Here is a 27,238-nt window from a genome sequence, read left to right as displayed (position 1 = left end):
CCTCGCTTAATTTGCCCCTAAGTAGTATCCCACTCAATGCAATCTTTATTGTGCTTTAGCATCCTATTTCTGTTAATATAATTAGGGCAATTAAAATCATAATAGCTAAGTCCTGATTTATTAAAGAATATATATATCTCTAATTTAGGGTTAAATAAGGCTGAATACTAACTGCTTTAGGACGTATTATTCTATATTTCAAAGTCTTCTCCGAGTACAGTTCTTTCGGAAGAACACCATTCCTGGCCTAGGGCTCACTTTACTAAGCTGCTAAAACAGAAAGCTATACCTAGGTGGGCCCTACTCTTATTGTTTCTCGTATTGTGTGTTCTTGCTGAAACACCCCAATGCTACAATGAACTATGCAATGGCATTTCAATGCGACGAATATGATGTACGGAATCGATGGCTAGGGGACTATCAAAAGGCGTTTCATAGTTTACTACTATTGCTCTCTGCTTATCAATGCACCTTCTCGTATACCTTGGCTATTTTCCCCTTCGTATCCTAACCACTATCATTACTGCACTGTAAATCCCATTTGAATCCACACCATCCTGGCGACCCTACCGAGCTCGCGTGCCGAGAAGACAAAATCACCCTCTGCTGTTCCTGGCCGTGGTCGTCGTTCAAAAAACTTCTCAAAAGAAAGGCGGAGCTGTCCGTCGGCCATTGGTCGCCCCTCCTCGAGTTTAATATGTACTTCTTGATCGACTACCGCGCGCGGCGGATGATCTTGTGCTCTCTTCCAGACCGTAAAAACAATATCTGGTCGTCTACGGCAAATCCACACTGTAACAACCTGTGTTGTATGCGAATCATAGTGTTCTAACCATATCTTTGCATCTCGGGCAAGAGCCCGGCGACTCTCTGAGACGCCTGATTCCAACACGCAGGTAAGATAGTCAGCCCCTAAAGGCCCCCAAGAACTATCTGGTTCTTTTTGAATTTGGCCTATTGACGTGGTTACTCCTCCGCCCGGAATAATATCGTCTTGGCAGTTCATATTGGCGAGTTTAATATCTAGCTGCCCACTAAACAGTCTGGCAACCGCTTCATGAGGGCGCCCTGGCATCGTGAGCACAAGGATGCTCGAATCTTCGAGATATAACGCTTTGCGGGTTTGAGGGATAGGGGATGGTTCGTCATCGTCGATAGTAAAGCTCTCGATTGGGAATCCTGTGATAAGAACGGTATGATCACTAAGAGAGTCGCGATCTGTGGCATTATTAAAGAATATACGTAGAGTTTTGGCAAGGTCGTTCGGGTCTGTAAACTGAATCGTAGCTTCCACATCTATACTATATTCCGTAGCCATACTGAGATTACAACAATATTCTCAACGCAACTTAATAGTATAATATAAGGAATAAGTTAAGTTCTCTATTGTTAAAATAATAAGTAGAGTAAAGAGGCCTAGGAGATTTGAGCTTTTAGAGAGATAAAGTCACGTCATATAAGTAGTACTATTGAACCGGCACGTGACCTTAATACTTCATAGCCGAATTTCAGTTAAGCGAGTATACATCTGTGCCTGAGGTACTAAAACCTTAGATGCTAGTACTAAGGAGGAGGTGAGAAATACTAGGAGGCATTATAGATAAAACAACTGGCACCGCCGATAATTTCTGAAGAGCTCACATAAACTTTTCATTAAGCAGGAATTTGGGCATATCAATGACAGCTGGACAACAAATTACAAACCAACAGATATTGACAGAGTAATCGATATAACGACCTTAGCTATGCCTCTTTCTATGTGAGGGTAATGAATACAGCTCACTTGAGGGCTTGATTCTATACTTGATATATCGGATGTTTGTGTGGTTGTTGCTGTTCATTTGCGACCGGGGCAGAGACAGCATGAAGGCTGCTTTTGATAACGACAGAAACGACTTTAGATATACAATGGCCGACTAGAAAAAGTTCATCCATAATTCTCCGGCCTCCCACTGGACAGGATCCGGCGGAAACAGCAGCGCTAGCCATCAAGGCATTCGCATGGTGCTTTTGACTTGCGCGGAAAACACATCGCCTCGTACGAACCAAGAAGGCGACTATTGCCACCTATATCGGCGAAAGCCCTAACCTGCTTATAGAGTATGCAGCAGCAACAACTATTGCGGGGAAAGTCGCCTGGTCAAAAACTTGTTACTCTCTGGCCACGACTTCGTCGCCATTCTCTGTTCCGGCCAAGGTCGCAACTTGGTTCTTGCTCTAGAGCCTTCCCGGCCTAGATTAGCCCGGACATGCTCGAAGACATCCGGAGACGCAAATAAATACTCGAGGACGCCTTTTCCGATGTAGCATATCGGCAATCGGCAGGAACTTGGAAGACTGCGGTGGCTGATAACTGGGAACTCATGACCACCGGGTTACGAATCAGTGGCGATCTGTCAGCGTGATGTGCTAGAGCCTAGAGGGGCCTCGATTATTGATTCAGTTTGGAGTGTCTCGACTCCTCGGGGGCGGTAGGGTCCCTCTCCGACTCGCCCCTAGCACCCTGGACGCTGTGACTTTGCGACTTTGCGCGGGCGCAAGACCCTTTCGCCGTCGAATCGTCATGACGGACCCTTCAGCCACCGACAACATGGCGCCGCCCCTACGTTGTTCCAGACCGTGGTTGGTGATGTTTCGTGGTCGGTGGGTGTGGCCGCTCCATGAGGATTCAAGTTCAAGTGAACACTTCTGTGTCATGTAGTACATAGGAGGTATAAACAGGTGTCCCCGCTCCAGGACAGTTGCGCGACCTCCCTTCCCCGATATCATCAAATCACCGAGTGCACATACGAAGTATACAGTGTTGTAGTCTACATCTGGACTGCCGACAACCTTATCACAACCCGCTACAATGTCGTCTCCCTCCCAACTTCGCCCTCGCGGGTCCTCCAAATTCATTGAAGGCTCTGAGGCCACAGGTCCAGACGTACTCCTGCGCGCCCAAACCTCGAACAAACTTCTCTTAAAAATCCTCTCCGAAATGGACGCCATGGAGTGTAAGCAGAAGCCAACGGGTCGCAACCCCGGGCACGCCCACCGCGTCTCCAGCTCCTCGCTCGAGTCCTTCGCTTCTTCATCATCCTCGCGCTCGAAAAATACCGTGCTGCCAAAAGAGAAAGACTGGCGACGAGGCCTCACATTTGGAAGAATGAGTACGGAGAGGCTCAGGGAACAGTATGGAAATGGAGAACATGACTCGGAAACGCTTGCGAACAAGGTTATAGGGCGCCTGAGGGCGTTGACTGGAGGTGCCAGGCCTTACCCAGGGCCATGAAGACCAGAGAGGAGAGCGATGGCGATAACATGTCGCGATATCAGAATGCAATGAGCCGGAAGCTCTTCGAATGACGCGTCGAATTAAGCACCGAGCCGCCTGGAAATATCTATTAGTCAGGCAGCTTTCCGGAAGCTGGAGGACATCCAAGCTGGACACTTGGTACGGCAAGGACGAGAACCTTAGGGAATAGGTCCAACTCAGACAACCACAGATGGTTTGGATCCTGCTCTACCGCTTCTCGCAAGCTTCCACATCTCCTCGAGCTGCAACAAGCCACAGTTCCATATCTCGCCGGGGTTCAGAATGCGCCACCAGGATTGGGATTTTGTCGCATCTTCAACCGCGGAGGGTCACATTGGAGGAATTGAGCAACATAGCAGGATTCCGGGTAGTGTTTACCCTTCATGGCGCGGATCACCGTCAAAGCGGGCCGGCCCGAGTCCCACAGTTCGCCAGTTCGAAACATGAGGTGGAACAATGAGGTCCAAGTTGCGCCCTGGTACCTGTAGCGAGCTGAAGTTTGCTCCTGCCCACCCAAGAAATGATTTGGATACCGCGAGCCAATAGGTCCCTGATACATAGATAGAAGCTAGAATATAGTATTTCGATGAATAGAACTACACTCCGCCCTCGCTCAAGGTCATTATTGAATACTCATGTTTTAGGGTCTCGTGATACGAGGCATTTGCTGTGATGTTAGTACTAGGAAACTTCCCAGTTCTAGAATTGATTAACTACCCCTTGCCTCGTCAAATCTTGGTGCCTTTTTACTTAAAAACGAACGTATATTAATAAGGTAGAAAGAGCTATGGTCTTTAAACCACCTACCTACCTAGGTAGGTAGGTGGGGAGTACAGGCAAGAGAGACTACTGAATGTCTCAACAGATTAAATACCAAACAGAATAGGCAGTTATGATCGAGGCAACATCCTATAGTAAACGTTAGAGCTTGTAGAATATATTTAAGGAATCTACTTTGAACCTCTCTTTTAACATTACTGTGACGGCGACACGGCGAAAGACTAATTACAACAATAACACAAACGATATAAACAAGGTGAAGAACGATGCTTACTGCATGGTACCCGCCCCCTCCTCCCCGCCCTCTCTGAGGGAATTGGTTCGGCGGGCCGCCGTCCAATATCTTGCTGCGAAGCGTGCAGCAACCGCTGCCCATGCATTTAGATCGTGTTCTGGAGGCCGGTACAGACGTCGGAACGCAGGTATAGCGTATTCTTGGGCGAATTTGGTGCAAAACTCTTTTCGCTAGAAATATCAGGCACCTCCAGCTATTGCCTCGATATATATATCTCTTATATCGAGCTTCTATACTATTTCTATATACTAATCTATATAGCGTAGATATCTTAATTTCAGATAGATATTTATATAACTTGAATACCTTAATTCTAGTGAGATATTCATACAGCTTGAAAACCTTAATTCTAGTGAGATATTCATATAGCTTGAATAGCTCAATTTTAGTGAGATATTCATATAGTTTGAATAGCTCAATTTTAGTGAGATATTCATATAACTTGAATACCTCAATTCTAGTGCGATATTCATATAGCTTGAATACCTCAATTTTAGTAAGATATTTACACGATATTGGATTTATATCTAGGCAATAGCCGTTGGGCCTTACAATACTGGCGAAAAGAGTTTTGCGCCAAAGTCGCCCAAGAATGCGCCATACCCAGGCTCTGGAAGTTTACGTTTGGTGTTGTGTGAATAACTTGTTAACATATTGCTAAGTAAGTGTCTTATTCTTCTGTCTAGCTTTGGGAGTAGGACTAATAGGCCTACTTATTTAGATTACCTATTACGAGCATGTTTATCGACCTGGGTACTCCGACCTCGATAACGGCGGTCGGGAAAACAAAAGTCCGAGTATCGGCACAAAATACTCGAGTACGCATAACTTTTGAGTCACCGCGGGGTATTTTTGTAAGTTGGATTCCACACTTCACACTTTACATACCAGAGACCGCGACAACGAATTTTCAGTGGGCTGACGGGATCCCACCAGCGCATATTGTTTTGCGCAATTATTGCGCGCATATATCCGACCCACAAGCTCGCCCACCGCAACCACCGCGAGAATGAGCATCGACTTCCCCAAGGAAGAGGAGAACACGCTCCAGCGGTGGAAGGAGATCCAGGCTTTCGAAACACAGGTCAGTGCCGATGAGATGAGATGGAGGACGCGCTATTTTGAATGCCGTAGCTAACGATTTGCAGGTTAAACTCTCCGAAGGTACTGTGACTATGGCGTGAGCTATTTATCCCCAATTACACAGCTAATCATCGTTCAGGACGACCTCGATACACCTTCTACGATGGCCCGCCATTCGCAACCGGCCTGCCGCACTACGGCCATCTTCTGGCATCGACTATCAAGGACATCATTCCGCGATACTGGTCTATGAAAGGCTATCACGTTGAGAGGCGTTTTGGGTGGGATACACACGGATTGCCGATTGAGCATGAGATTGATAAGAAGCTTGGTATTTCCGGCAAAGATGCAGTCATGAAGCTTGGCCTGGAGAAATACAACGCGGAGTGCAGAGCTATTGTCATGAGATATTCAGCAGAATGGCGGACGACCATTGACAGATTGGGTCGCTGGATTGATTTTGACAACGACTACAAGACTATGGACCCCACCTTCATGGAATCAGAATGGTGGGTTTTCAAGCAGGTTTTCGACAAAGGCGCCGTATATCAGGGTTATAAAGTCATGCCATATTCCACTGCTCTTACCACTGCACTGAGCAACTTCGAGGCAAATCAAAATTATCAGGATGTCACCGACCCTGCCGTAGTCGTGTCGTTTCCGTTGCTCGATGACCCCACTACATGCCTGCTGGCATGGACAACAACACCCTGGACCTTGCCTGCCCATACTGGTCTAGCAGCTCATCCGAATTTCGAGTACATCAAGATCCATGACGAGACATCCGGAAAGAACTATATCCTCTTGGAAAAACTTCTAGGTACCTTGTATAAGGATCCCAAGAAGGCGAAATTCAAAATTGTTCAGAAAATCAAAGGCAGCGAAATGGTGGGATGGAAATATGAGCCATTATTTGACTACTTCTACGAAGAATTCAAAGACCATGGATTTAAAGTCATTAACGCTACTTATGTTACCGATGATAGTGGTGTTGGTATTGTTCATCAGGCGCCCGCCTTTGGTGAGGAGGATTACAATATCGCTATGGAACAGGGTGTCATCACTGAGAAACGTCCACCACCCAATCCTGTTGATGAGAAGGGCCATTTTACAGACAAAGTCCGCGATTTCGCCGGCCAGCATGTCAAAGCAGCTGACAAGGCCATCATCAAACACCTGAAGGGCACAGGAAGGCTTGTAGTTGATTCTAATGTTAGGCATAGCTATCCAATGTGTCCACGCTCAGATACACCCTTGATCTACCGAGCGGTGCCTTCATGGTTTATCAGAGTCACCGATATCATCCCTCAAATGCTGAAAAACATCGAAGGCTCCCACTGGGTGCCATCCTTTGTCAAGGAGAACCGTTTCGGTAGCTGGATTGCTAATGCTCGTGACTGGAATGTTTCTCGAAACCGATACTGGGGTACACCTATTCCGCTATGGGTAAGCGACGATATGGAGGAGATAGTCTGCATTGGCAGTGTTGCGGAACTCAAGGAACTCAGCGGATACCAAGGGGAGATAACAGACCTTCATCGCGACAAGATTGATCATATCACCATCCCAAGTAAGAAGGGCAAAGGTCAATTGAAACGCGTGGAAGAGATCTTCGACTGTTGGTTTGAGTCCGGAAGCATGCCATACGGAAGTCAACATTATCCATTTGAGAACAAAGAGACATTTGAAAAATCGTTCCCGGCAGACTTCATCGCTGAAGGATTGGATCAAACAAGAGGATGGTTTTATACCCTTCTTGTACTTGGTACTCATCTGTTTGGCGTTTCTCCATTCAAAAACTGCGTTGTTAATGGGATTGTCCTCGCTGAAGACGGCAAGAAAATGTCGAAGCGACTCAAAAACTATCCAGACCCTGGCATTGTCATGAGCAAATATGGTTCTGATGCGCTGCGGTTGTACCTAATCAACTCGCCAGTTGTTCGAGCGGAGCCATTGCGATTTAAGGAAGCTGGGGTCAAGGAAGTCGTCGCAAAGGTTCTGTTGCCATTATGGAACAGCTATAAATTCTTTGAGGGTCAGGTTGCGCTCTTGAAGAAGATTGAAAATGTTGACTTCTGCTTCGATCCCAAAGCCGAAGCCACCAATACCAACGTCATGGACAAATGGATTCTTGCAAGCTGTCAAAGTTTACTTAAGTTTGTTAATGAAGAGATGGCAGGTAAGACGATAACAACAGCACTAATTGATGTACGGCCTGATAACTGACAGTATTTAGCCTATCGTCTCTACACAGTTGTTCCGCGCCTCCTTGGTCTTATTGACAACCTGTCGAATTGGTACATTCGATTTAACCGGAAGCGTCTAAAGGGCGAACTCGGTCTTGACGATACCAAGCACGCTTTGAATACTCTTTTCGAAGCCCTCTTCACCCTTGTTAAGGGTCTTGCACCATTCACGCCATTCATCACCGATATGATCTATCAACGCTTATTGCCACTTATTCCCAAGGATCTTCAAGGACAAGATCCTCGATCCGTTCACTTTTTGCCATTCCCGGATGTGAGGGACGAGCTATTTGATGTAGAGATCGAACGTCGCGTTGGCCGCATGCAACGTGTTATTGACTTGGCTAGAGTATCAAGAGAACGACGAACGGTCGGTCTTAAGACGCCCTTGAAGACCTTGATCGTCATTCATCCCGACCAAGTATATTTGGACGATGTCAAGTCACTTGAGAGTTATATCACCGAGGAGCTCAATATCCGCGATCTGGTGCTCACCTCCGACGAAGCCAAGTATGATGTACAATACAGCGTCAATGCAGATTGGCCGGTGCTTGGTAAGAAGCTCAAAAAGGAAGTACAGAAGGTTAAGAAAGCGCTCCCAGGGTTGTCTAGCGAACAAGTTCACGACTACCTCATCCAAAAGTCTATAGTTGTGGATGGTATTCAACTGGGAGAAGGCGATTTGGTGGTTAAGCGTGGCCTGAAGAATGATGACTCATCTCAGAACCTGGAAACGAACACAGATGATGATGTCCTTATTATCCTTGACACGGAGATATATCCAGATCTTGCCGACGAAGGTGTGGCACGAGAGATCATTGCTCGGGCACAAAGATTGCGGAAGAAGGCCGGGCTCCAGCCTACGGATGATGTCAAAATGGAATACAAGGTGCTCTCGGATCCCGACAATATTGGACTCGCGAAAGCGTTCGTTGGACAGGCGAAATACATTGAAAAGGCACTGCGGAGACCAATTGATCACCACGTCGTCACGGAAATTGGTGGAGAGGTTCCGGCCGAGGCTGAGGAAGGTATTATTATGCAGGAAGAACAGGAGATTCAAAATGCGGTGTTTTTGCTTAGATTATTGAAGCTATGATGAGATGGATTTCAACCCAGGGCTCCCGATTGGGGACACCGTTGCATCTCCTTTCAAATTCAAGAAGGACCTCTCATGAGCGACGTAAGAATAGCATAGAGTTGCTAGTAGAACAATAACATTGAATGTCATGGCTTCTTGGCAGCAGCCTGTGATATTGTGAGCAAGGATCACCCGTCAGTAAACTGGGAGTCATACTATGTAACAATCCTTCAACCGCAAGAACTCAGTGAGGCATTTGTCTTTATGAATTGAGTTGTAGTCCGCGAGAATGCATTTGCCATAAACCGAGGACTGCCGAAGACGTCAGTGACGGAGGTTTGAGTTTTAGGGCAGCCCAGGAGAATTCTTACCTCAGCTGAGCATTTCGCAACAGCCTTTGCAAACTTCTCGATTGGGCTCGTACGTCCTGGCATTGGTGACGGGATCAAAATGCGTTCAAAGATTCTATAAGTGACTGTTTAATGGCTAGGATGAAGAGTATCGCGTCGACATTGATATCTCGAAGAAGGGACCCGGCTAGCTTTGGTTCGATCTACCAGGGATTTAGCGCTTGTGATCCTTGTCATTTGTTGAAAGTCGCGACGACGCGTTCGGAAAACAACATTCCATAGGATAAGAAGTCATTGTGCTTTCATACGTCGCAACGCCGTAATTGCTCTTGCTCTATGAGTTTTGCGGACTCATCCTCATTATGCGATACGGGGGGTGTAAAGGGAATTTGATTCTTCTCGCCGAATGCCTTCCTCTAGATGCCTCCCCCAGGAACCGACCCGCCATCCAATGAGGGACAATTTACCGCGGGGAGTGAGGAGCAATACTACAGCAATGAAGGTCCGCGAACCAATGTTATACTATGGGGATGAGGGCCGTTTTTCTGACTGATGAATAGATGTCGCGATCCTCCACGATATCGTCGTCCTCGCGCAGGAGCTGCTGCCGACCCTGCCAGAGCGCGAAAGACTCCCCACCAACGCGCTATTCAACGCCTACTACGATATACTCCCCAGGCTGGGGATTGATGCCGACCATGATAGCCGGTATGCCCGCGTGCTGTTCAAAATCGGAGGGTTCCGTGGCGACAGGATGCTCTATGATAAGTTCGAGGAAGTCATGTCGAGGCTGGGAATCGAAATTGAGTTTGGCCATGTCGATGAAGAGGAGCAAGAGTCTAGTCAGCTGGAAATCTCCCATAAGAATGGTGGTATTACGACGAGGGGAACTACGCCGCTTCAGGATGACGCGACTCATTCGAGAGGACGATATAGGCGTAATTCCGAGAGTTCGCTCTGGGATTTGGGGTTTGAGGCGGCAGCCAAGTATAGAGGAAAGCGAAGCTCGTCTGCTCTCGATAAGAACATCGACCAGCGTCCAGGGTTCTTGGACGAGATTCAACAGTTACAATCCTCAAGTTCAAGTCCAAGACCAAGACCGGGGCCAGGACCAGATCATGTCGATGAAACGGAGCAGGAGGAGGAGCAATCCGACCATTTCTCAACCGGGTTGAACTTACATCTAGAGAGACCACAGACAAGACGTGGGAGGTCTGTATCAACGCATGATAGCATGCGAATCCGCCGACGGTCACATTCTCCTGCCCAGGAGCGACAAAGTCGTGGAATCCAGACCTCGATTGATCCACGAGATGAAGTTGCGGAGTTGGCATTAAGCATCGAAGGAGATACAGAACACTCTATCATGTCCCTCCAAGAATTCCAATCTAGTCGGGCGCCTGATGGTTTAATGCACATTAGAGCATCACTAGTCCTGGAACACCATATTGCCTACATGGCAAAGCGGCAAATACGTCAATGGCGAGAGAAAGCCATACGACGTCGGGAATATCACTCAGATTTAGACCGCATAGCTACAAACCATGATAGGAATGTATTACTTGGGGCATCGTTGGCTACCTGGCAGGTCCAATCGTTAGAAAGACGGCTGAATAAAGACACAGAGAGGTTCTATGCCCATCTTGAACGCCGTGCCACAAAAGCTAGGGATCTATTTCTTATGCTCAAATGTCTTCAGCAATGGTCGGATTATAGCCAAGAGGAAGTTGAGCGAACAACCGCTGCCCGGAGGCATATCATCAAACATCGATACTTCAACGCCTGGGCCGAGATCACCGCAGTAAATGAGTTGAAAGTCCGGAGACAGGTTGTTAAGAAATTCTTTGGGGTTTGGAAAAAGCGACACGCCGAAATAGCTTGCGATAACGATACCGCAGTCCAGAGATATCAGTCTAACGTGGCTGAGAAGATATACTGGCAGTGGTTTCACAAGCTATGGGACCAGAGAGCTAAGGCCTGGTGGGCCGAAGGGGCGAAACGTCGAGCTCTTTTTCGCTGGATCGTGAAATATCATGACACCTGGGAGAACCATCGGTACGCCGAAGAAGAGCGGCGTGACCAAATTGTGTGGAATACTTGGCAGAGCTGGAGAAGGACGACAAGTGAGCGAGCTAGACAGGACGAGCAAGCAGTTGCCCATCATCGAGCCAAGAGTTGCCGCAATGCTATTCGAAGGTGGCGGAAGGAAACTCAAGTCATACCCGCAAAGGCAATGGTACAGAGCGATGTCAACCTGCGGATTGTCCGGGAAAGGTTCGAGATTTGGCTACACCGTACCCGCCAAGAACGACTGGCCTATGCAACTGATCGGGAGAAAGTTCTTCGTGAGGCGGTCACAACCTGGCGACACAAGGTGCGGCTCCAAGTGTTCCGCCCTAAAACCAATAGCCGTATTGCAGGTCAAGCCATTTATAAATGGCTTATGACCGAAAGATCGATCTGGTTCAAACAGAAGCAGGATGCAAAACGTCTCGGCAGTGCGCTACAACATTGGGTGCAAAGAGCCCAGATTTTACAGCAAAATAGGTGGCAACAAGAAGACATAGCTGAAGCATGTGCTGTCCAAAAAATGCAATACTCTGTTATGGGTCAATGGTATAGACAAATGCAAACTCGACAGGAACGAGAAAGGGATGCTAATGCATTTTATGCTCCCAAGCTCCTGCAAAGAGTATTTTCGGAATGGTCTGAACGCACACAACATTACCAACAGCTTCAGACTTGGTCGCATCATGCTAAGTTCTATTTCCAAACTTCGAAAATGATTAAACGATGGAAAGCTTCAACGGGGGCCTCAAAACGCGAAAAGCGGAGAGCTGCCTATGCGCAAGTTGGACGAATGGTAAAGATGAATCTGGCAAGAGGCATATATCGCAACTGGCGTCAGAAGGCGCATCATCTTCTTGAGCTTGAAGACGAGGCACATGCCGTTCGCCACAATAAGACTGTTGTTCTAGGCATGAATATTTTTGATCAATGGCGTGGTCGTGCCGAGGAACTGGCGGAGCTGGAGTCACTCTCACATGAATATCTACTGACGAAGAAGTTCGCCATCTGGAAAGGCCGTTCAACCCTTTATCGAGCTCTGGAGGCTGAAGCGATGCTAACTTACCAAGAGAATCGACAAGCCCGGGCTCTTAGGAAGTGGAACCTTGCAATGCCCCAGCTACGTGCTCAGATGAACTGTGCAAATGAGATCTGGGAGATGAATGCAAAGAAGAGTTTCCGAAAGATGTTTACCTATTGGTACCAGCAAGCCGCTGTGAAACGACCGTCGAAAACCCCGGAGCTAGATAAAATAGACCTTCAGCTAGGCACAACCGCAAGGGCTGAAGCCTGGTCCGACTTTGAAGATGAAGCTGCTGAAAATGATGACTGGGCCAAGGGATTAGAGGACGCTTCAGCGTCGACCAATATCCCGGGCTATCTTACTACACCGTCGAAGAGGAGGGGAAGGGTAACTGGGGTAGCTACGAGGCTTTCAACTACTCCTAGGGCACCCCTTTCTACACCATTCGAGCGCCAGCTTCGGGCAGAGTACTCCGGAGGGCAATTGCATTCATATCGGAGGGGTCGGGGGCTTGGAAGAAGCACTCTGGGCATGGGAGGCTTCGAGGATATTAAAGAAAGGTCCCCTAATGGATAATGATAACTAGCATTTAATGATCGGATAGATCCACGAGGAGTTCAGGTGGAGGGAACGGCGTTTTGGAGTAGGAAAAGCCATTGGATACCGGTATGTCTGCAGTTAAAGCATGCATGTAGGCGTTCTGGGTGGCGAATAGGAGATGCATGCAGTATGACGACTTTCATGTCTGGATTGTCAAAAAGACGCTTCTTGTCCAGTTGCATACCAATTACTTGATATGGGGTGCAAATGGATCCAAGAAGCTATAGCTAGATATGCATATCGTAGTAATGCCCTAAAACTAAAGAATATTAATCCCTTCAAGCTTGTATTGTTAAGATCAGGTGCTGGGTTGTCTCAGAAACTCACAGCCTCGTGATCACAGGGATCCTCTCAGTGGCCGCGCAGATCATTGGGGCGCGAGCTTTGTCCGATCTCGCGACAGGGAACGCGGCCGCCTGTGACATCGGCATTTAATGACAACACGAACGACTCAATAGCTTAGGGACAAGAAAAAGACTTTCCATTTTTACGGAAACCTATCCCAGCTACTGATTTCCCTATAATATGAACCTCTATGCGCCTTGATCAATAGTATGCGAGCAGTGCTTCCCGGAAAGCCACGGGCTAAGCTGCAAGCTGTCTGTACGGGCTGCTGGGACAGCAGACGTCTAATTGTCAGTTGAACTCTGTACTAATATAATATAAAGGGCACCATTGCTGACACTTGCTTACCATAGGCATACATCACTGGAAATGCGTTCGTCGTCCTCTCTGGGCCGGATTCAATCCTACAAACCATATACGACAGTGACGAGTCCGAGCTTGATGCCATTGCCTTGGATGAAACATCTGGAAAGATAGCGACATGTGCGGGGACTAATATTCGAGTGTATAAGCCATACGGGCATGAGGATGATGCTCTTAAGGTAGGGTGGCATAACCTCTACCATTTGCGCAGCTGTATACTGACAAGGTGTCTAGTGGGCCCTACAACATAGCTTCTCCATCGAAACGACGGACGCCGCTGCAACAACATTATCATGGGGCATAGCAGAAGAACTTCTTGTGGGAGGTGCATGGCTGACGCTATTTTCGACATTGGACGCGCCGACGACGATATGGAGTAAAGAGCTAGCTAATACGGTTAAATTCGCCAATTTCTCCTACGATTCCGCATACATTGCTTCGACGGGGCAATATGATCGACTTGTGAAGATATGGAGGAGATTGTCGTTTGGTTCGGACGATACGCGCTTCGATTTCAGCTACCTGCCACATCCAACTACTGTTACCAGCGTCTATTGGCGGAGGCCGTACCATGTGGAACAGACTATCGACAATGTGCTATATACAATTTGCGCGGATAATGTGCTACGGATATGGGCGGCGACGGATCCTCATGGCCTGCAGTTGTTGCAGCTTTGGGCGGAGATTGATTTGAAGGAGTCGATTCAACCCCGGGGACTTGGTCTGGCAGAAGCTTCGAATATCCGGTTTGCCTTCATCATTGATGGCCGAGACTTCATGCTTGCTACTGAGCATGCCGTTCAGGCCAAAGCTGCTGAGAGTGACAAGGATGACCATGCCCTTTCACATCTGATCGAGGTCGCCAACCGGAGTCCGGAGATCTGTATTGTCTTGGATGGACTGGGGAATATGTCTGCGTGGGGACTAGAGAACGTGGGCTGCAAAGCACGGAAAACGACTAATATTTTTAATGCTGCGCATGTGCATGGACTTGAACTGGGCCTTCCAAAAGACCTCACTGTGGACTCGAGCTACGTCCGGTTCTATAATTATTGCAACAAGGAAAGCGGTGGTCTGAACCTTTTGATCCATCATTTTGACGGAAGGATAGAGTTTTTCGAGAGCAATGTGGCTAATCTGTTTGACCCATCGCCGAGGTCAGATCGATTCGTCCCAAAGACTGTTTGGACTGGCCATGCGTCTAGCATCAGGAAAATCATCAGAAATGTTAGCGGTCGAGCGGTTGTGTCCCGAACTGATGGGAATGAAGGGATCGTATGGAAGCATATGGATAGCGAAGGAGGCACCGCTCTCATCCGCCAAAGTATTATTACCGAGAGCGAGCATATTCACAGGATATGTGTTATGCGAAAGGGCCGGTTTGTCATGTACTTGCACTACGACCGTGTTGTGCTCTGGGACACTCGAACGCCTCAAGCACAACGCCTTGCAACGTGCGACTTTTCCGTTGATGGCAAGCCCCTATGCATCCTAATGCTTCCTGAAGTCAAGAAGGAAGGTCCTGTCGCTCACGTCGCTACAATCACGTCTAAAATGAAAGGCGTTGTCTGGGAGGTGCAGTTGCCGCTGAGAAGACGGGGGAGCATGGTCGAGGTCAATGGCTTTCCTGAACCGTCTATCCGTGAATTCTGCCAATTCGATCTCGGCCTATCTGATGATGTTTCATACGTCCTCCCCGTGGATCCTGCAGGATCGCCTCCTGTTATTTCAGGCTTCTTGGATACGTTTGCTCGCGATATTGCCATCTCATATACGCACTCTGGGATGCTTCGGTCATGGACTGCCCGGATTGACTTCGAAAATCAGAAGGTCGATTGGTTAGAAACCTGCTCTGTTGACACTGGAATATCCGAAATAGCACTTGCTAGCGGCAGCTCCATACGTAAAGCTGCACTCGTAAATTCCACGAGATCTGAGTTAACAATTTGGGATGTTCGAGGAGCCCAACTCGAATATTCTCAAGATTATGAATCCCACGAGAGCATCCGCGATCTGGACTGGACGTCAACTCCAGACGACCAATCTATTCTTGCTGTGGGCTTCCAACACAGAGTTCTCCTCCTAGCCCAGATGCGTTACGATTATTTTAACAAAGGTCCCGCCTGGGCAGCTATCAGAGAGTTCAATATTCGAGATCTCACCCCCCACCCGATTGGTGATTCCGCATGGCTCGGCGGTGGTAATCTGATCATCGGGGCGGGGAATCAACTCTTTGTCTATGATAAAGATGTTGACCATTCTGCTCCAGTAGTAGTTAACCTTGGACTGGATTGGCGGAAAGGGCCGTTCGACATGTTCGACGTTGTTTCTAGACTCAATGGCCCTCTTCCGGTCTACCACCCGCAATTTTTAAGCCAGTGCATGCTTGCTGGTAAAGGGCATGTGGTTCAAAAAGTGCTAATTGCACTCTACAAGACCCTCAAATATTTCGTTGAAGGCGACATTATCGACAGCCATCTTGATATAGATTTAGAAGAATTCTACGTACCAAGTCATGTAAGCACTCCCTGCAGTCTTCGCTGATATAGCCGCTAACTGAAGTAGGCAATGTCGTCGTCTGCCGCAGCAACCAAGATGTCTAGGTCTACTTTTAGCGACTTCTCCGATGGCGATGAAGAAGTGGAAGCTGTCACTGAAGAGGTAGCCCTCGCGATCAACGAGAAGCTCACTCAGATTGCTCTTCCCCAAGTCTCGAGGAAAGAGCAGATTCATCTGGCCGATATCGTCGAATGCGTTTCTATCGTTGAAAAGCAACGGCGGTCTATGGACGACAATGCTGCTAGATTCATGCTCTTCTTCCGCCAGTACGCACTGCATCGTGGCCGAGCAAATGAAGTCCATGTATCCTGGAGAGAAATTAATTGGGCTTATCACAGCAACAGTCAAGATATCCTAGTAGACATGGTCTCAAACCAGGTCCAAGGGAAAATGTTATGGGAGCATGCCCGTGAAAGTGGCATTTTCATGTGGATGACAGATTCCAATGCCCTGGTAAGTTTGGCCTCTCCAGGTTTTCTTATAATGGCTCTAATAAAATCACCGCTAGAAAGCACAATTTGAAAACATCGCTCGCAATGAATATACCAAAAGCGACTTGAAGAACCCTGTTGACTGCAGTTTGTACTACCTTGCTTTGAAGAAGAAAACTGTACTACAGGGTCTATGGCGTATGGCTGGCTGGAACCGCGAACAATCAGCCACAACGAAACTTCTTTCAAACAACTTTCAGGATCCAAAATGGAAACGGGCGGCGCTGAAAAATGCGTATGCCTTGATGGGCAAGCGTAGACATGGTATTTCAAGCCGCGTAACATTTGGGATACGCTCATACTGACCTAGAATTAGAATATGCGGCAGCTTTCTTCTTGTTGGCAGACTGTCTGAAAGACGCTGTGAGCATAATATTGAATCAGTTGAAAGACCTTCAATTAGCAATTGCAGTCACAAGAGTCTACGAAGGAGAGAGAGGTCCCGTTTTGAGAGAACTACTCCAAGACAAGGTACTCCCATTAGCCGCCCAAGAGGGCAACCGCTGGCTAGCCTCGTGGGCATTCTGGATGCTCCACAGAAAAGATATGGCTGTTCGAGCATTGATCGTAAGCCCTACTCTCTCGTCATACATCATTTCTCGCTGACATATGTGATAGTCCCCGGTGTACACTCTTCTTGAATCTCCTCATTCCACGGACCTACAATCAAAACTCTTTCTAACCGATGATCCCATCCTTGTCATCCTATACGCGCAACTCCGCCAGATGACTCTTCAGACCCTACGCGGTGCATCGAAAGTTACACCCAGAGTTGAATGGGCGTTTGTCTTGCACAATGCACAATTGTACGATCGGATGGGCTGCGATCTCCTCGCTTTAGACTTAGGTAAGCGTTGCCCCTTTCCCGGCATTGTCCCTTTTCCAACCTTCCCCTCGGTCACCAATCCTCTTCACTATTATCGTCCAATAAACTAACTCTACCCAAAAGTCCGCAACTGGGAATTCCTCCTCCCTGGAACCACCTCCTCCCTGAACTCCACACTCTCGCAAGTTGATCCACGCCAGATGCTCCGCAGACGCAGCTCCCTTGTGGTGGCTGACCTGCCGGTGTCTATGGGAGTGCCAGTGGACATGAAAACTGGCGGCCATAAACCACCGCCGAGTGTTTTTGAGGAGCCGGAGAGTAATTCTCTGTTAGATAGCTTTGGGTTTTGATCGCGCTGGGTGATACGGGGGTTTGAATGGGGCATGGCATGGCGTTGTGGGGATATATTGATGCCTTAATGCGGATTGCTGAGGCTGTATTATTAATGGTTGTTGAATGCATTTAGGCACGAGGTAATGCGAATGTATATGCCCAAATAATATATATACCACTTTCATGAGATGCTAGCTACATATGAGGTACATTAGCACTAGCAAGCAGCAAATTCAAAATGCTAAAGACACCTTCTCCTAAAATCAAACCGCTTGCTAAAATCACAATGGGTGCCTCTGCGCGCTTTCTATAGGACCGCCAGTACCAATAGGTTAACCCCCCGATGGCTCGCGCGAGGGTGAACGAGGGGACATTGTACATGCCTATCTCAGTTAGTATGTGTGCATATATGGAACGTAGAGAACTGGGTGAGGAGGCACCTACCAACAGCAACAGCAATCCCCCCTGGAACAAAAGAATGCCAACTCTTTCCCGTACCCACAATCCTCACAATCGTCGTAACGGTAAATATAACGGCGGCGCCCAAGGACCACTGCCATGCCATATCCGGCAACCCCTTCCCCGTTACCAACCTCGCAGTAAAGATCCATACATAGCCCGTAGGAACCTCAAATAGACTCCCAGGAACCTCATAAACACTCGTATAAAGTCTATAAATAAGCGCGCTAGCAACAGCACCCACAGTACTCCCTATCATCTGGCCCCAGAACTGCGCATTGGGAGCCGCCCCTAGCAAATGTCCGGTTTTCAGATCCTGCATCAAGTCGCCAGCTTGCAAGGCGCCTGCTTCCGATACAGCGCCTGCAATGAGGTTGATGAGCACGGAGTTCTTGTTGGATTGAGGGATGATGAGCGCGAAGAAGAGTTGGGCTAGTTTGCTGATTCCAGACACCGGGTTGAGATCGGTTTCTCCTAGGGCCCGCACGCCCATTACGGATAGGATGAGGGCCATGAAGACGGCGACTACGGTTGCGTAGATGGGCACGAGCTCCCCGAAGCAGACGCGGATTGTGAACACGCAGAAGACTATGGAGAGAACGAGACCGATCCATACGGTACTCGTGTTGACTAGGTGCTCAGGGGGTGCGTCCGGCTCTGGGAGGTTATTGATATCCTCCTCCGATAGTGAGGCTGCTTCTGGAGTGCGAGAACCTGTTTCTGCTAAAGGTGTAGGTACTTCTTCTCGCCCCGTCAGTGGAGCATACCCCCGCTTGGATTTGACAGCTCCTATTTGAAGGAGACCCCGCCAGCCGCCCTTAGTGATCTTCCGGCGAGCTTGCCTTATATATCTCGGACCATACCTCACAAGAGGCTGGAGCCCGATATATCCAAGACTGACCACCGAATCAGCCAGCATGATGGCTAAGGAGATCCATACTATCCATCCTTTACTCCCTTTATCCCAATCTTTAACAGGTCCTGGGGCCCAGCCCTTGCTCTTTGCAAGAGGGGATAGAATACCCCACCCAACGATGGCTCCGATGAGCATATGTATAGTAGTCGCTGGCCCCATTATTATTCCCTGTCCCACGTACGCCAAAGAAGGATTGAGAGTCCAGAGCCAAGACTCAGCAAGTGTGAATCCAAAAATAGGTAGATTCCTAAGTATGGGAAAGAAATAGGTCCCAAGCGTATATAGCCCTGATATACCAAACGAGATAACCAGCAGCTGAACTTTGGATCTCCAAGTGCTGTGATGGCCTTTGTCCAGCTCCTCAAAAGCCCTGTCTCCTGGGTTCTCCTCATACTGCGGTGGTGGTAAATCCGGCGCTGTGATATCCCTCACAGCACTAGAATCGGTCGGGCCTTCAGCTGTAGCTTCCTTCCCATGCAACACGCCAATCATCAGCGCAGTCGCCGTTCCGGAAGGAAACTTCAGCTTCTCCCTGATGATAACCTGTCTCCGCAGCGGGACGGCAAACACAACGCCGAAAAAGCACAAGCCCAATGCCCAAAGCATTAGCTTCCACATCCCCAAGAAGATAGGCCCCTGCTCCTCTCTCTTCAGCATATAATTCAATGCAGGCATCACGCCCACGAACCCGCACCCCAATGGCATCGTCCCCATACTCCCAGCAACCGTTTGTACTAGTACGTTCTCCACCGGCGTAAAAGGTAATTCGATATGCTTTGCGAGGGTCTTGAAGAAGGCGAAACCGATCAGGGAGGCTGGCATGCTCATGCTAGATATCCAGCCCGTCTGCAGCCCAAAGTACATGTTGGAGAAGCATATTATGAGCCCGACGCCGAGTCCCACGAGGATCCCTCGGAGGGTAAAGTTCTGCCCTTCACCGGCACGGTTGGCGATGAAGCGGCGCGCATCGCTGCGACGCCGGGCTTCTGGGGAGGAGTGTGGAGCTTCATTGATGGATGCGGAGGAGGTGGAGGAGGAGGAACGGGAGGTACGGGTGATGGATTGGTAGTCGGGTCTGCTGGGAGAAGCTGGGGCGTTTCCCCTATCGGGCGCCATGATGTGAATGGGAGGCCCGAAGCCTCGAGTTCGAGTTCGAGGATGAAGAGACGCTGGGGACTCGGTGTTTGCGGTGATGATGTTGGGCGCAAGGGCAAAAGTATTTACTACATGAGAACAAAAGTTCCATAACGGGGTAAGCAATTGAAGATAAATATGAAGATATTCAAAACACCAATTCGATATTTCTATGCCTATCAATTCGAAGTCGTGAGGGGTTGAGTGGTTGAGTGGAAGTGGTTGGTGGTAGTGCTGACCAAGATGGATGGCGCAATAATGATGCTCGACGTCAGAATCCAAGAGTTGCAGGGTTCGTGGCTTGTACTCGAGTAAGTTCTGAAAGCTTAACCCCGAAGCACAGAGTAGAATTCGCGATGTTTTTCCACCTGTAGGACCACTGGCCCTCCTCGCACAGCTTGCTGCCACAATCTTAATGTTTTATACAACGGTAGTGCATACTGGAGTAATTATATTAGCCTCTAATATGAGGATAGTTGGAGGTATAGATATCATCTCATTTCCATCCTCATTCCATCCCCCTTTTAGTTCTTCAACAACCTTACTTATTCATTGCCCAGCACTTTATGTTGTCCTCTTCACTTAAGTTTGAACCCACCGGGCTTGCATTCTGAAGAAACCCCACCGATCAACTCTCGCAGCCACAGCGTTCAGGTTTTACATTCGCTGAACCATATGATGGGATGACCGCCTACGTGGAATCTGCGTAATTATCGCACTTCCACGGATTCAAGCCATTCTGATTCGACGCCAGCGCCTCGATTGACTTGAAAAGCGCTCTCGATATATATTGCCCAATCGAATCCAGCTCTGGCGAGGTGCATTGGGCTGTTAATGTGATGGCTACCAGAGGCCCCCCAGCTGAATTCAATCTAAGGGGATTCCGCCCGTTTCAAAGACCTGCGTTCATCATTCACTGGGATGGGTCAGCATGTCGTGGAGTAGACAATGTTCTACGGTGAACTTATAGCTGGCACCATGTCATTCTACAGGCTGTATATCTGTTCCAAGAGAGACCCAACTTGTTTTACCGTTGCGGTTATCGACGTTTGGCCACAGAGGATCTTGGTTAGTATTCGTATATCTGGTTCGGCCCCGCAGCTTGAGGATACTCGCCGAGGACCTGGGGGCGTTCTGGACCCTGAAGACAAACCCAATTCAGAAAGATTCGAGATGCGCATGTCTAATGCGATGTATGGGATGTTGGATGTGAAGTTTGCAAAGCTAGGCGGGTTGCTGACGGCCTTAGTGTATGCGAAATTACCAGCGGTCACTAATCCTTGGGCTGAAGTATATAGAGTATAGTAGTGACCATAAGCGCTGACTTGGTGTCAAGGTTCGGGTTGGTAGTAAACGTCGTGAAGACATCCGGCAGCGCTGGACTATGAACGCCCGGGTAGAAATTACTCGCACCTCAGTAATTTCTAACGGGAATTTGAATCACTATCCCGAAGTTATTTAAGCCGCCATGAAGAGCTTTAAAGGGATCTGGGTTTTCTCTAGTGTTTGCATTAGCAATGTCGTCGCTCTGCAAGGACGGTTTCAAAGCTCGATACCATGTTCAGCAAAACCCGTCGCCCCCCCCCCACCCCCAAATACCATATCCCGCCTGGTTCTGCAATCAGCCACTGATAATTTGCTTACCAAGAATAAAATGCATGATCTCCTATAGTAAAACCTCCAGCCCCAAGGTTAGACACCCGACCACCCATCGCCCCTCGTCCCGCGGCAATTAGAGTAGAGTAGACGGTATACCAGCAAGCGCCAGATCCAACATCCAACAGATGCTATTGACTTGCTTACGTTGAGGGTTGTCTAGTTCATGTTTTCCAGGTCGATGGGGATACCATTGTTGATACTGGCGATGCCCATAACCGTGTGGTGGCTACCACCCTGAACAACAAATAAACAAGAGATATCTTCAAGATTCAAGAGAGCCAATACTTTTACTGCATTTGACACGTCTCTACTGCTTATCGGCTTGACGTAGCAATAATAAGGTGCCAATTCCCATTCTTTCCGAGCAAAGTAAATGTTCGCCGATTGCTTGTAAGCTGGACTATTGGCATAGAACGCTTTGTTCCATTTGACAGCCAATGCCAACATCGGACACTAATCATTTTAGGAAAGGGGTCACTAATATAAACAAATGAACAGATTGAGTGCGAAGGGAAAGGGATAAAATAACACTCACACCGAATTGAACATTGTGAGCAGTTGCTACGGACAATTGCTATAATCGGGCGTGGTGTCACAAACCGAACTATAGTTGCAGTTTGGAAGGCTGGAACCCGAGAATGCAAATGGAACACGAATGGAAAACAAATGGAAGGCAAATGTAACACACACGACGACGACGGTATACAGCCGAAAACGCGGGGAGCATGGCGTACAGGTAGTCGGGTAACCAGGAGTAGGGATCAGATTGCAATTCGCGATGAGCTCCGACCTGACCCAGTTCAGTTCCCAGGCATACTTCCATTCGGAGGAGACCAAGCTCAACAGCATGAAGTGAGCAAGAGTAATATGCACTACGCCATAATAGTCTTGATTTTTCCTCCTTGATAGAGCGATCTGATCCACAGTTGAAGATTATGCGTGCTCTTTCCCCACCTAGATATGCTATATCTTAATGCTTTGGGATAGGGGCCACCGCCAGAGAAGATTGGTATTGGCACCGATATCTACTGGGCGGTGACTGCTAACTGCTTTAAGTATTTCAGTGTTGCAATCTTCCCCCTTTTCGTTTTATTTTGCTTTCTTATTCGTGGATTCCGTCATCGGGTCTATGGGGGGATATGTATCAATTGACGTTTCACCTATTACGACGGGAAAGCTACCAATGGGACTTACATGTGGCAGCTTACACGCAGCATATACCGTTGTTGTGAGTTTCCCTGGTTATTTTTAGAGATGTTGATCTCCATCTCCTAACACTAATGCTGATTCCTCCTGAGCGCAAGTTTGAAATAGCAGCAGGAACCTCCCCCCTTCCTATCCAAGTTCGATTTTCTCCTCCTAGTAGATTTTGCCCTCGAATATCCAATAAATGATGACGCACACGCCCCTAGGCGAATTCCACTCCTCAACCACAATCCCAAGTCTCCGCAAAATCTCATTCCAAATCTTCGCATTGTTCCTCCTCCTCCACTGCACGGTTCACAAATTCCACCACCGGTTCCCACAAGACTCACCTAGAGCTAGCGGAAAACCCGAATTCGGAGCAAACCAGGGAGGTTTATCCGCTTTCAATTTTGCTGTGTTAGAATTTGTGGCGCGTAGAGTGACCCTTTTCTCCATGCTGTGTGTGGTTGATTTCTCGACTGTAGCTCGGAAATATACTTGCAGTGCCCATATCATTACAGTTGAGTTGTTTTTGTTTATTCGCACCTTAACTGCGCGGAAAGAGAGTACGCGAGGGGGGTTAGTGGTAATTAGACGCTATACGTTTTTGCTTAGTTAGCTCGGGGTCTCTAGATCAAGGGGTTGATAGGGGGGTTGATAGTCAGTTTTCTGCCAAGAGATCGAAAACACGGGCCGCCTCGCTAAAAGAAAGGGGGGCGATTTACTTCTGCTAATCCTTTCGCATACCGAGTATAATCAATAATTTTTTACCTTAAATCACCGTGAGTGTTATTCCTAACAATTTCCATCTTGAGGCGGTAGGGTATATCCGATACTTGTTGTACTTTCCTATACTATCGTACACCAGCTCTGAGTATTTTCCGAAATATATTGTGCAGATCAGATTTTGCCAGGGGAGATGGCGTGGAGAAGGAATTTAACTCCTAGTACTAATAACATATGTATCAATCATTTTGAAAGAGAAGAGCAATGCTCTATAAAGGAAGTTTTACTATTTGTGTCATATAGACATGGAGGCAAGCAAGTAACTGGAACTACTAGCATCAAAATAAGAGGAAGTGGAAGTGGCCCTTTGATTAAATAAAGAGACCGAACCGTGATATTATATATATTATGCAGCCTCAACGGTTTTGATATTCATAGGTATATGTGCAGAGCATATGGCCTGTGGTCCCAAGCTACCGCGCGTAGGGCGTCAGATTTGCGCGAGGCCGCCGTCGACGGCGACCTCGTTGGCGGTCATGAAGCTGCTGTCCGGCGACGCGAGAAAGGCCGCCACTGCCCCAATTTCCGCCGGATCGGCCATGCGCTGGAGCGGATTGCGCGCGGCGAAGACCTTCATGCCCTCCTCGCCCAGCGCTTCCTTCGCGAGTTCGGTCGCCGTCGGCCCGGGCGACAGCACGTTGACCCGGATGCCGGTGCCCTTCAGGTCCTCCGCCCAGGTCCGCGCGAGGTTGCGGACGGCCGCCTTGCTCGCGCCGTAAAGGCTAAATGCCGGCGCGCCCGTGGTGCCGGCGCTCGACCCGGTCAGGATGATCGAACCGCCCGGGCCCATCAGCGGCAGCGCCTTCTGGACCGTGAAGATCGAACCCTTCACATTCGCGTCGAGGATCTCGACTGCCAAGACAGGAAAGTTTGCCTGTTTTCCCAAAGCGGAAAGATAAGCGAGAATTATAAACCTACATAGGTACCTAGGTACCTATGTAGGTCTGGTATCCCTCTCCACCGCAGCAGCGCATTTGTCATCTCTCATTCCCGGAAGCTACTGTAAAAGAGAAAACTATCAACTGTTTATTTTGCTTATCAATTCTCAACTTACACAGTCCAGTCAAGAAAGCGGAGAGGATATACATTGGTCCACAATGCATGCGAATGAGTGCTGGGCTTGTAGAGGTACTGTCTCCTGTCTACCTGGCATCCAGGGGCCAATTTACTCAAATGCTACAGACTCCAGAGTAGTGTGCAACCGCGTACGCCCACGTTGTTCGAGGTGCGCCAAGTCTAACAGACCATGTCGGTATGGGTTACGGCTGTCTTGGCCAAAGGCTACTAGCACAAAACGTAGCTTGACGCATTCCGTTCAGGACGTATCTAAGACGGCAAAACGTTTCTCCCAGGCGAGCTTTTTGAATGCGACATCGTGGGATATCCAGCTCCACGATTACCTGCGGGATGAATCAAGGTTTACTTTCTCACGTAATTTGCATATCACCCAACTAGTACTTCAGTGATAGGACTTGGTAGTCATGAGGGATTCGTCTTTCAAAGATTCGATCCGCCTATGGCGCTATCATGGCTCCCAATCAACCTAGGTTATGAGGAAAGAGAACTTCTTGATCATTGTAAGCTTGATACTAGTAGAATTTTATCAAGCTAACACTTTCAGTCATATGTACGGCGTCTTCCACACTGGCCATTGTCGAACCTGACAAGAACGAATTCTTGAGCCTCTTGGTGCGATTGGTTCTTTCAGATAGTTCACCGTCCTCCGTGGCTGTGTTGCAATCGGCGTTGGCACCCTCGTTGTTCCACCGGAATGGTCTGCAAGCAGATGTTTTTCGGTTCAAAGCGCGCGCTCTCCGCACCCTGATCACATCTTGCAATCACTCTATTGAAAGTCCCACGCTAGTTCAACATGTTGCTGCTAGGATGATACTGTGCCACCTTGAGGTATGTTTGAGCTTGGGTTTACATCTTTTAAATAAACACTAACCAGCGCTCAAGATGCTTGAAATGTCAAATGACGTATCCCTGTGGTTCTGTAAGTGACGTGCAGTCTATTTATGCCTACTTGCTTGAAATGGGTGGACTGATTCTTCAAAGACATTGCTAAACTGGATTTTGCATTCTAGGCCATTCAGTTGAAGCTAAATATTTAATTGACAACGCAAGAGTTGACAGCCAAAACTTTTACGGCGAATTTCCCAGACTTCTAGCCTGGGTAGAGTATCATCTGGTCATGAGCCGGTTTAGCCTCAGACACTAGTATATTAATGTAGAGCCCGTTAAAGGAATCCGAAATTTCACACCTGTGGAACAGGAAACTTGCCTGTTACGAAAGGTCAGGCTGAAGAATATGAAAATCGATGTCTGCACAGTCATTTATCTGATATAAAACAGGTTAAGGTGTCTCGCACCACCCACATGAAATTCTTCGACACCTGTATATCATGTTCGAGATAATTCGAAAACCGACAAACCCACTATACCACAGTGACGAATACGAAAATTCCTTGCGTTGCCTCGAAAGCAGGATAACAAATATTGTCCCGTCGGCACTAGAAGGTATATCCGATACTGTGTCCGGCTTGAACACAGCCTGGTCGGCTATGATGGAACTCTTCAACCTAGCTGGTCTAATTTACCTCAAAAGAGCATCGCGAAACTTTTCAGGAATCTCCCCGCAAATTGACACGATGGTTGAGAGGGCCTATGTACTTCTCGACGACTTAGAGACCTTCAATCCGACCTTTCCACTGCTGATTGTCGGATGCGAGGCTAGGACAGATAAGCAGAGAATGAGAATTCTAGAGCATATTGAAAGAGCAATGACAACCTCGAGTTTGAGGAGCTTGCATGAGCTGCGGAATATTCTCCAGCAGATATGGGTCCAGGACGACCTTGCTATGGATTATGAGCTAGACTACTTGAATAAAATGGACGCTGTAATAAGTTCTTACCGAATTTTACCGAGTTTTGCTTAATATGGGAATTTCTGGGATACAGTACCAATGAACCAAATTCGACTTGAGGGAATCAATATTTTGAGCCTCACGTAAAGCCACCTTGTACAAAAGCTTTGAAAGGCATTCGTGCAGCGTTTTCATTTGTTCGGCAAGCAGTTCAGTCGTACAGCAGACTTCATCCAAGCTGCAGTCTGAGGGGTGTGTCTTGCTCAGCCTCGTTCATCATCAAGATCCTGATCTTTTCTTCAAACATCACTCCCCAAGAACTTCATCTTACAATCATGAATTTAATGGAATGAGCCCACAGAGTCGCCACCACCAATCCTGGCGCCAGGATTTGCATGCACACAGTCCACAGTTCGCAGTCCACGAAGGGCCCGGCGCCCGCCAAGGAGCCTCATGGTGCTACAAGCTCTAGTTACCATCCGCTCTACAAG

At 48.1% G+C, this 27,238-nt stretch overlaps 10 protein-coding genes across 10 annotated transcripts; 7 read left to right on the top strand and 3 right to left on the bottom strand.

The window, feature by feature from the left end:
* Nucleotides 1-520: 520 nt before the first annotated feature.
* Nucleotides 521-1,318, bottom strand: BP5553_04668 (uncharacterized protein; the record flags this gene model as incomplete). The annotated part of the gene is made up of 1 exon (XM_032013291.1): nucleotides 521-1,318. One exon carries the CDS (start codon nucleotides 1,316-1,318, stop codon nucleotides 521-523), a length of 798 nt encoding a protein of 265 aa, XP_031869891.1.
* Nucleotides 1,319-2,851: 1,533 nt separating this feature from the next.
* On the top strand, nucleotides 2,852-3,274 carry BP5553_04667 (uncharacterized protein; the record flags this gene model as incomplete). The annotated part of the gene is made up of 1 exon (XM_032013290.1): nucleotides 2,852-3,274. The coding sequence occupies one exon, from the start codon at nucleotides 2,852-2,854 to the stop codon at nucleotides 3,272-3,274; it is 423 nt and encodes a 140-aa protein (XP_031869890.1).
* Nucleotides 3,275-5,382: 2,108 nt separating this feature from the next.
* On the top strand, nucleotides 5,383-8,801 carry BP5553_04666 (Uncharacterized protein; the record flags this gene model as incomplete). Its single annotated transcript, XM_032013289.1, has 4 exons — nucleotides 5,383-5,457; nucleotides 5,522-5,537; nucleotides 5,596-7,635; nucleotides 7,693-8,801. The coding sequence occupies 4 exons, from the start codon at nucleotides 5,383-5,385 to the stop codon at nucleotides 8,799-8,801; spliced, it is 3,240 nt and encodes a 1,079-aa protein (XP_031869889.1).
* Nucleotides 8,802-9,553: 752 nt separating this feature from the next.
* Nucleotides 9,554-12,800, top strand: BP5553_04665 (uncharacterized protein; the record flags this gene model as incomplete). Its single annotated transcript, XM_032013288.1, has 2 exons — nucleotides 9,554-9,635; nucleotides 9,694-12,800. The coding sequence occupies 2 exons, from the start codon at nucleotides 9,554-9,556 to the stop codon at nucleotides 12,798-12,800; spliced, it is 3,189 nt and encodes a 1,062-aa protein (XP_031869888.1).
* A 578-nt stretch (nucleotides 12,801-13,378) lies between these two features.
* Nucleotides 13,379-17,758, top strand: BP5553_04664 (WD40 repeat-like protein; the record flags this gene model as incomplete). Its single annotated transcript, XM_032013287.1, has 8 exons — nucleotides 13,379-13,459; nucleotides 13,523-13,711; nucleotides 13,767-16,049; nucleotides 16,098-16,544; nucleotides 16,600-16,846; nucleotides 16,899-17,149; nucleotides 17,201-17,429; nucleotides 17,532-17,758. The coding sequence occupies 8 exons, from the start codon at nucleotides 13,379-13,381 to the stop codon at nucleotides 17,756-17,758; spliced, it is 3,954 nt and encodes a 1,317-aa protein (XP_031869887.1).
* A 178-nt stretch (nucleotides 17,759-17,936) lies between these two features.
* Nucleotides 17,937-20,232, bottom strand: BP5553_04663 (Uncharacterized protein; the record flags this gene model as incomplete). The annotated part of the gene is made up of 2 exons (XM_032013286.1): nucleotides 17,937-18,124; nucleotides 18,186-20,232. 2 exons carry the CDS (start codon nucleotides 20,230-20,232, stop codon nucleotides 17,937-17,939), a joined length of 2,235 nt encoding a protein of 744 aa, XP_031869886.1.
* Nucleotides 20,233-21,228: 996 nt separating this feature from the next.
* Nucleotides 21,229-21,555, top strand: BP5553_04662 (uncharacterized protein; the record flags this gene model as incomplete). Its single annotated transcript, XM_032013285.1, has 2 exons — nucleotides 21,229-21,500; nucleotides 21,549-21,555. 2 exons carry the CDS (start codon nucleotides 21,229-21,231, stop codon nucleotides 21,553-21,555), a joined length of 279 nt encoding a protein of 92 aa, XP_031869885.1.
* Nucleotides 21,556-24,310: 2,755 nt separating this feature from the next.
* Nucleotides 24,311-24,670, bottom strand: BP5553_04661 (uncharacterized protein; the record flags this gene model as incomplete). The annotated part of the gene is made up of 1 exon (XM_032013284.1): nucleotides 24,311-24,670. One exon carries the CDS (start codon nucleotides 24,668-24,670, stop codon nucleotides 24,311-24,313), a length of 360 nt encoding a protein of 119 aa, XP_031869884.1.
* Nucleotides 24,671-25,396: 726 nt separating this feature from the next.
* Nucleotides 25,397-25,967, top strand: BP5553_04660 (uncharacterized protein; the record flags this gene model as incomplete). The annotated part of the gene is made up of 4 exons (XM_032013283.1): nucleotides 25,397-25,457; nucleotides 25,502-25,785; nucleotides 25,840-25,876; nucleotides 25,939-25,967. The coding sequence occupies 4 exons, from the start codon at nucleotides 25,397-25,399 to the stop codon at nucleotides 25,965-25,967; spliced, it is 411 nt and encodes a 136-aa protein (XP_031869883.1).
* A 318-nt stretch (nucleotides 25,968-26,285) lies between these two features.
* BP5553_04659 (uncharacterized protein) lies at nucleotides 26,286-26,819 on the top strand (the record flags this gene model as incomplete). The annotated part of the gene is made up of 1 exon (XM_032013282.1): nucleotides 26,286-26,819. The coding sequence occupies one exon, from the start codon at nucleotides 26,286-26,288 to the stop codon at nucleotides 26,817-26,819; it is 534 nt and encodes a 177-aa protein (XP_031869882.1).
* Between the last annotated feature and the right edge of the window lie 419 nt (nucleotides 26,820-27,238).

The sequence above is a fragment of the Venustampulla echinocandica genome, assembly GCF_003357145.1.
Source record: "Venustampulla echinocandica strain BP 5553 chromosome Unknown scaffold_2, whole genome shotgun sequence".
Classification (NCBI taxonomy): Eukaryota; Fungi; Ascomycota; class Leotiomycetes; order Helotiales; family Pleuroascaceae; genus Venustampulla; species Venustampulla echinocandica.
The sequence above is the reverse complement of the archived record's forward strand: the minus strand, read 5'-3'. Positions and strand labels throughout refer to the sequence as shown.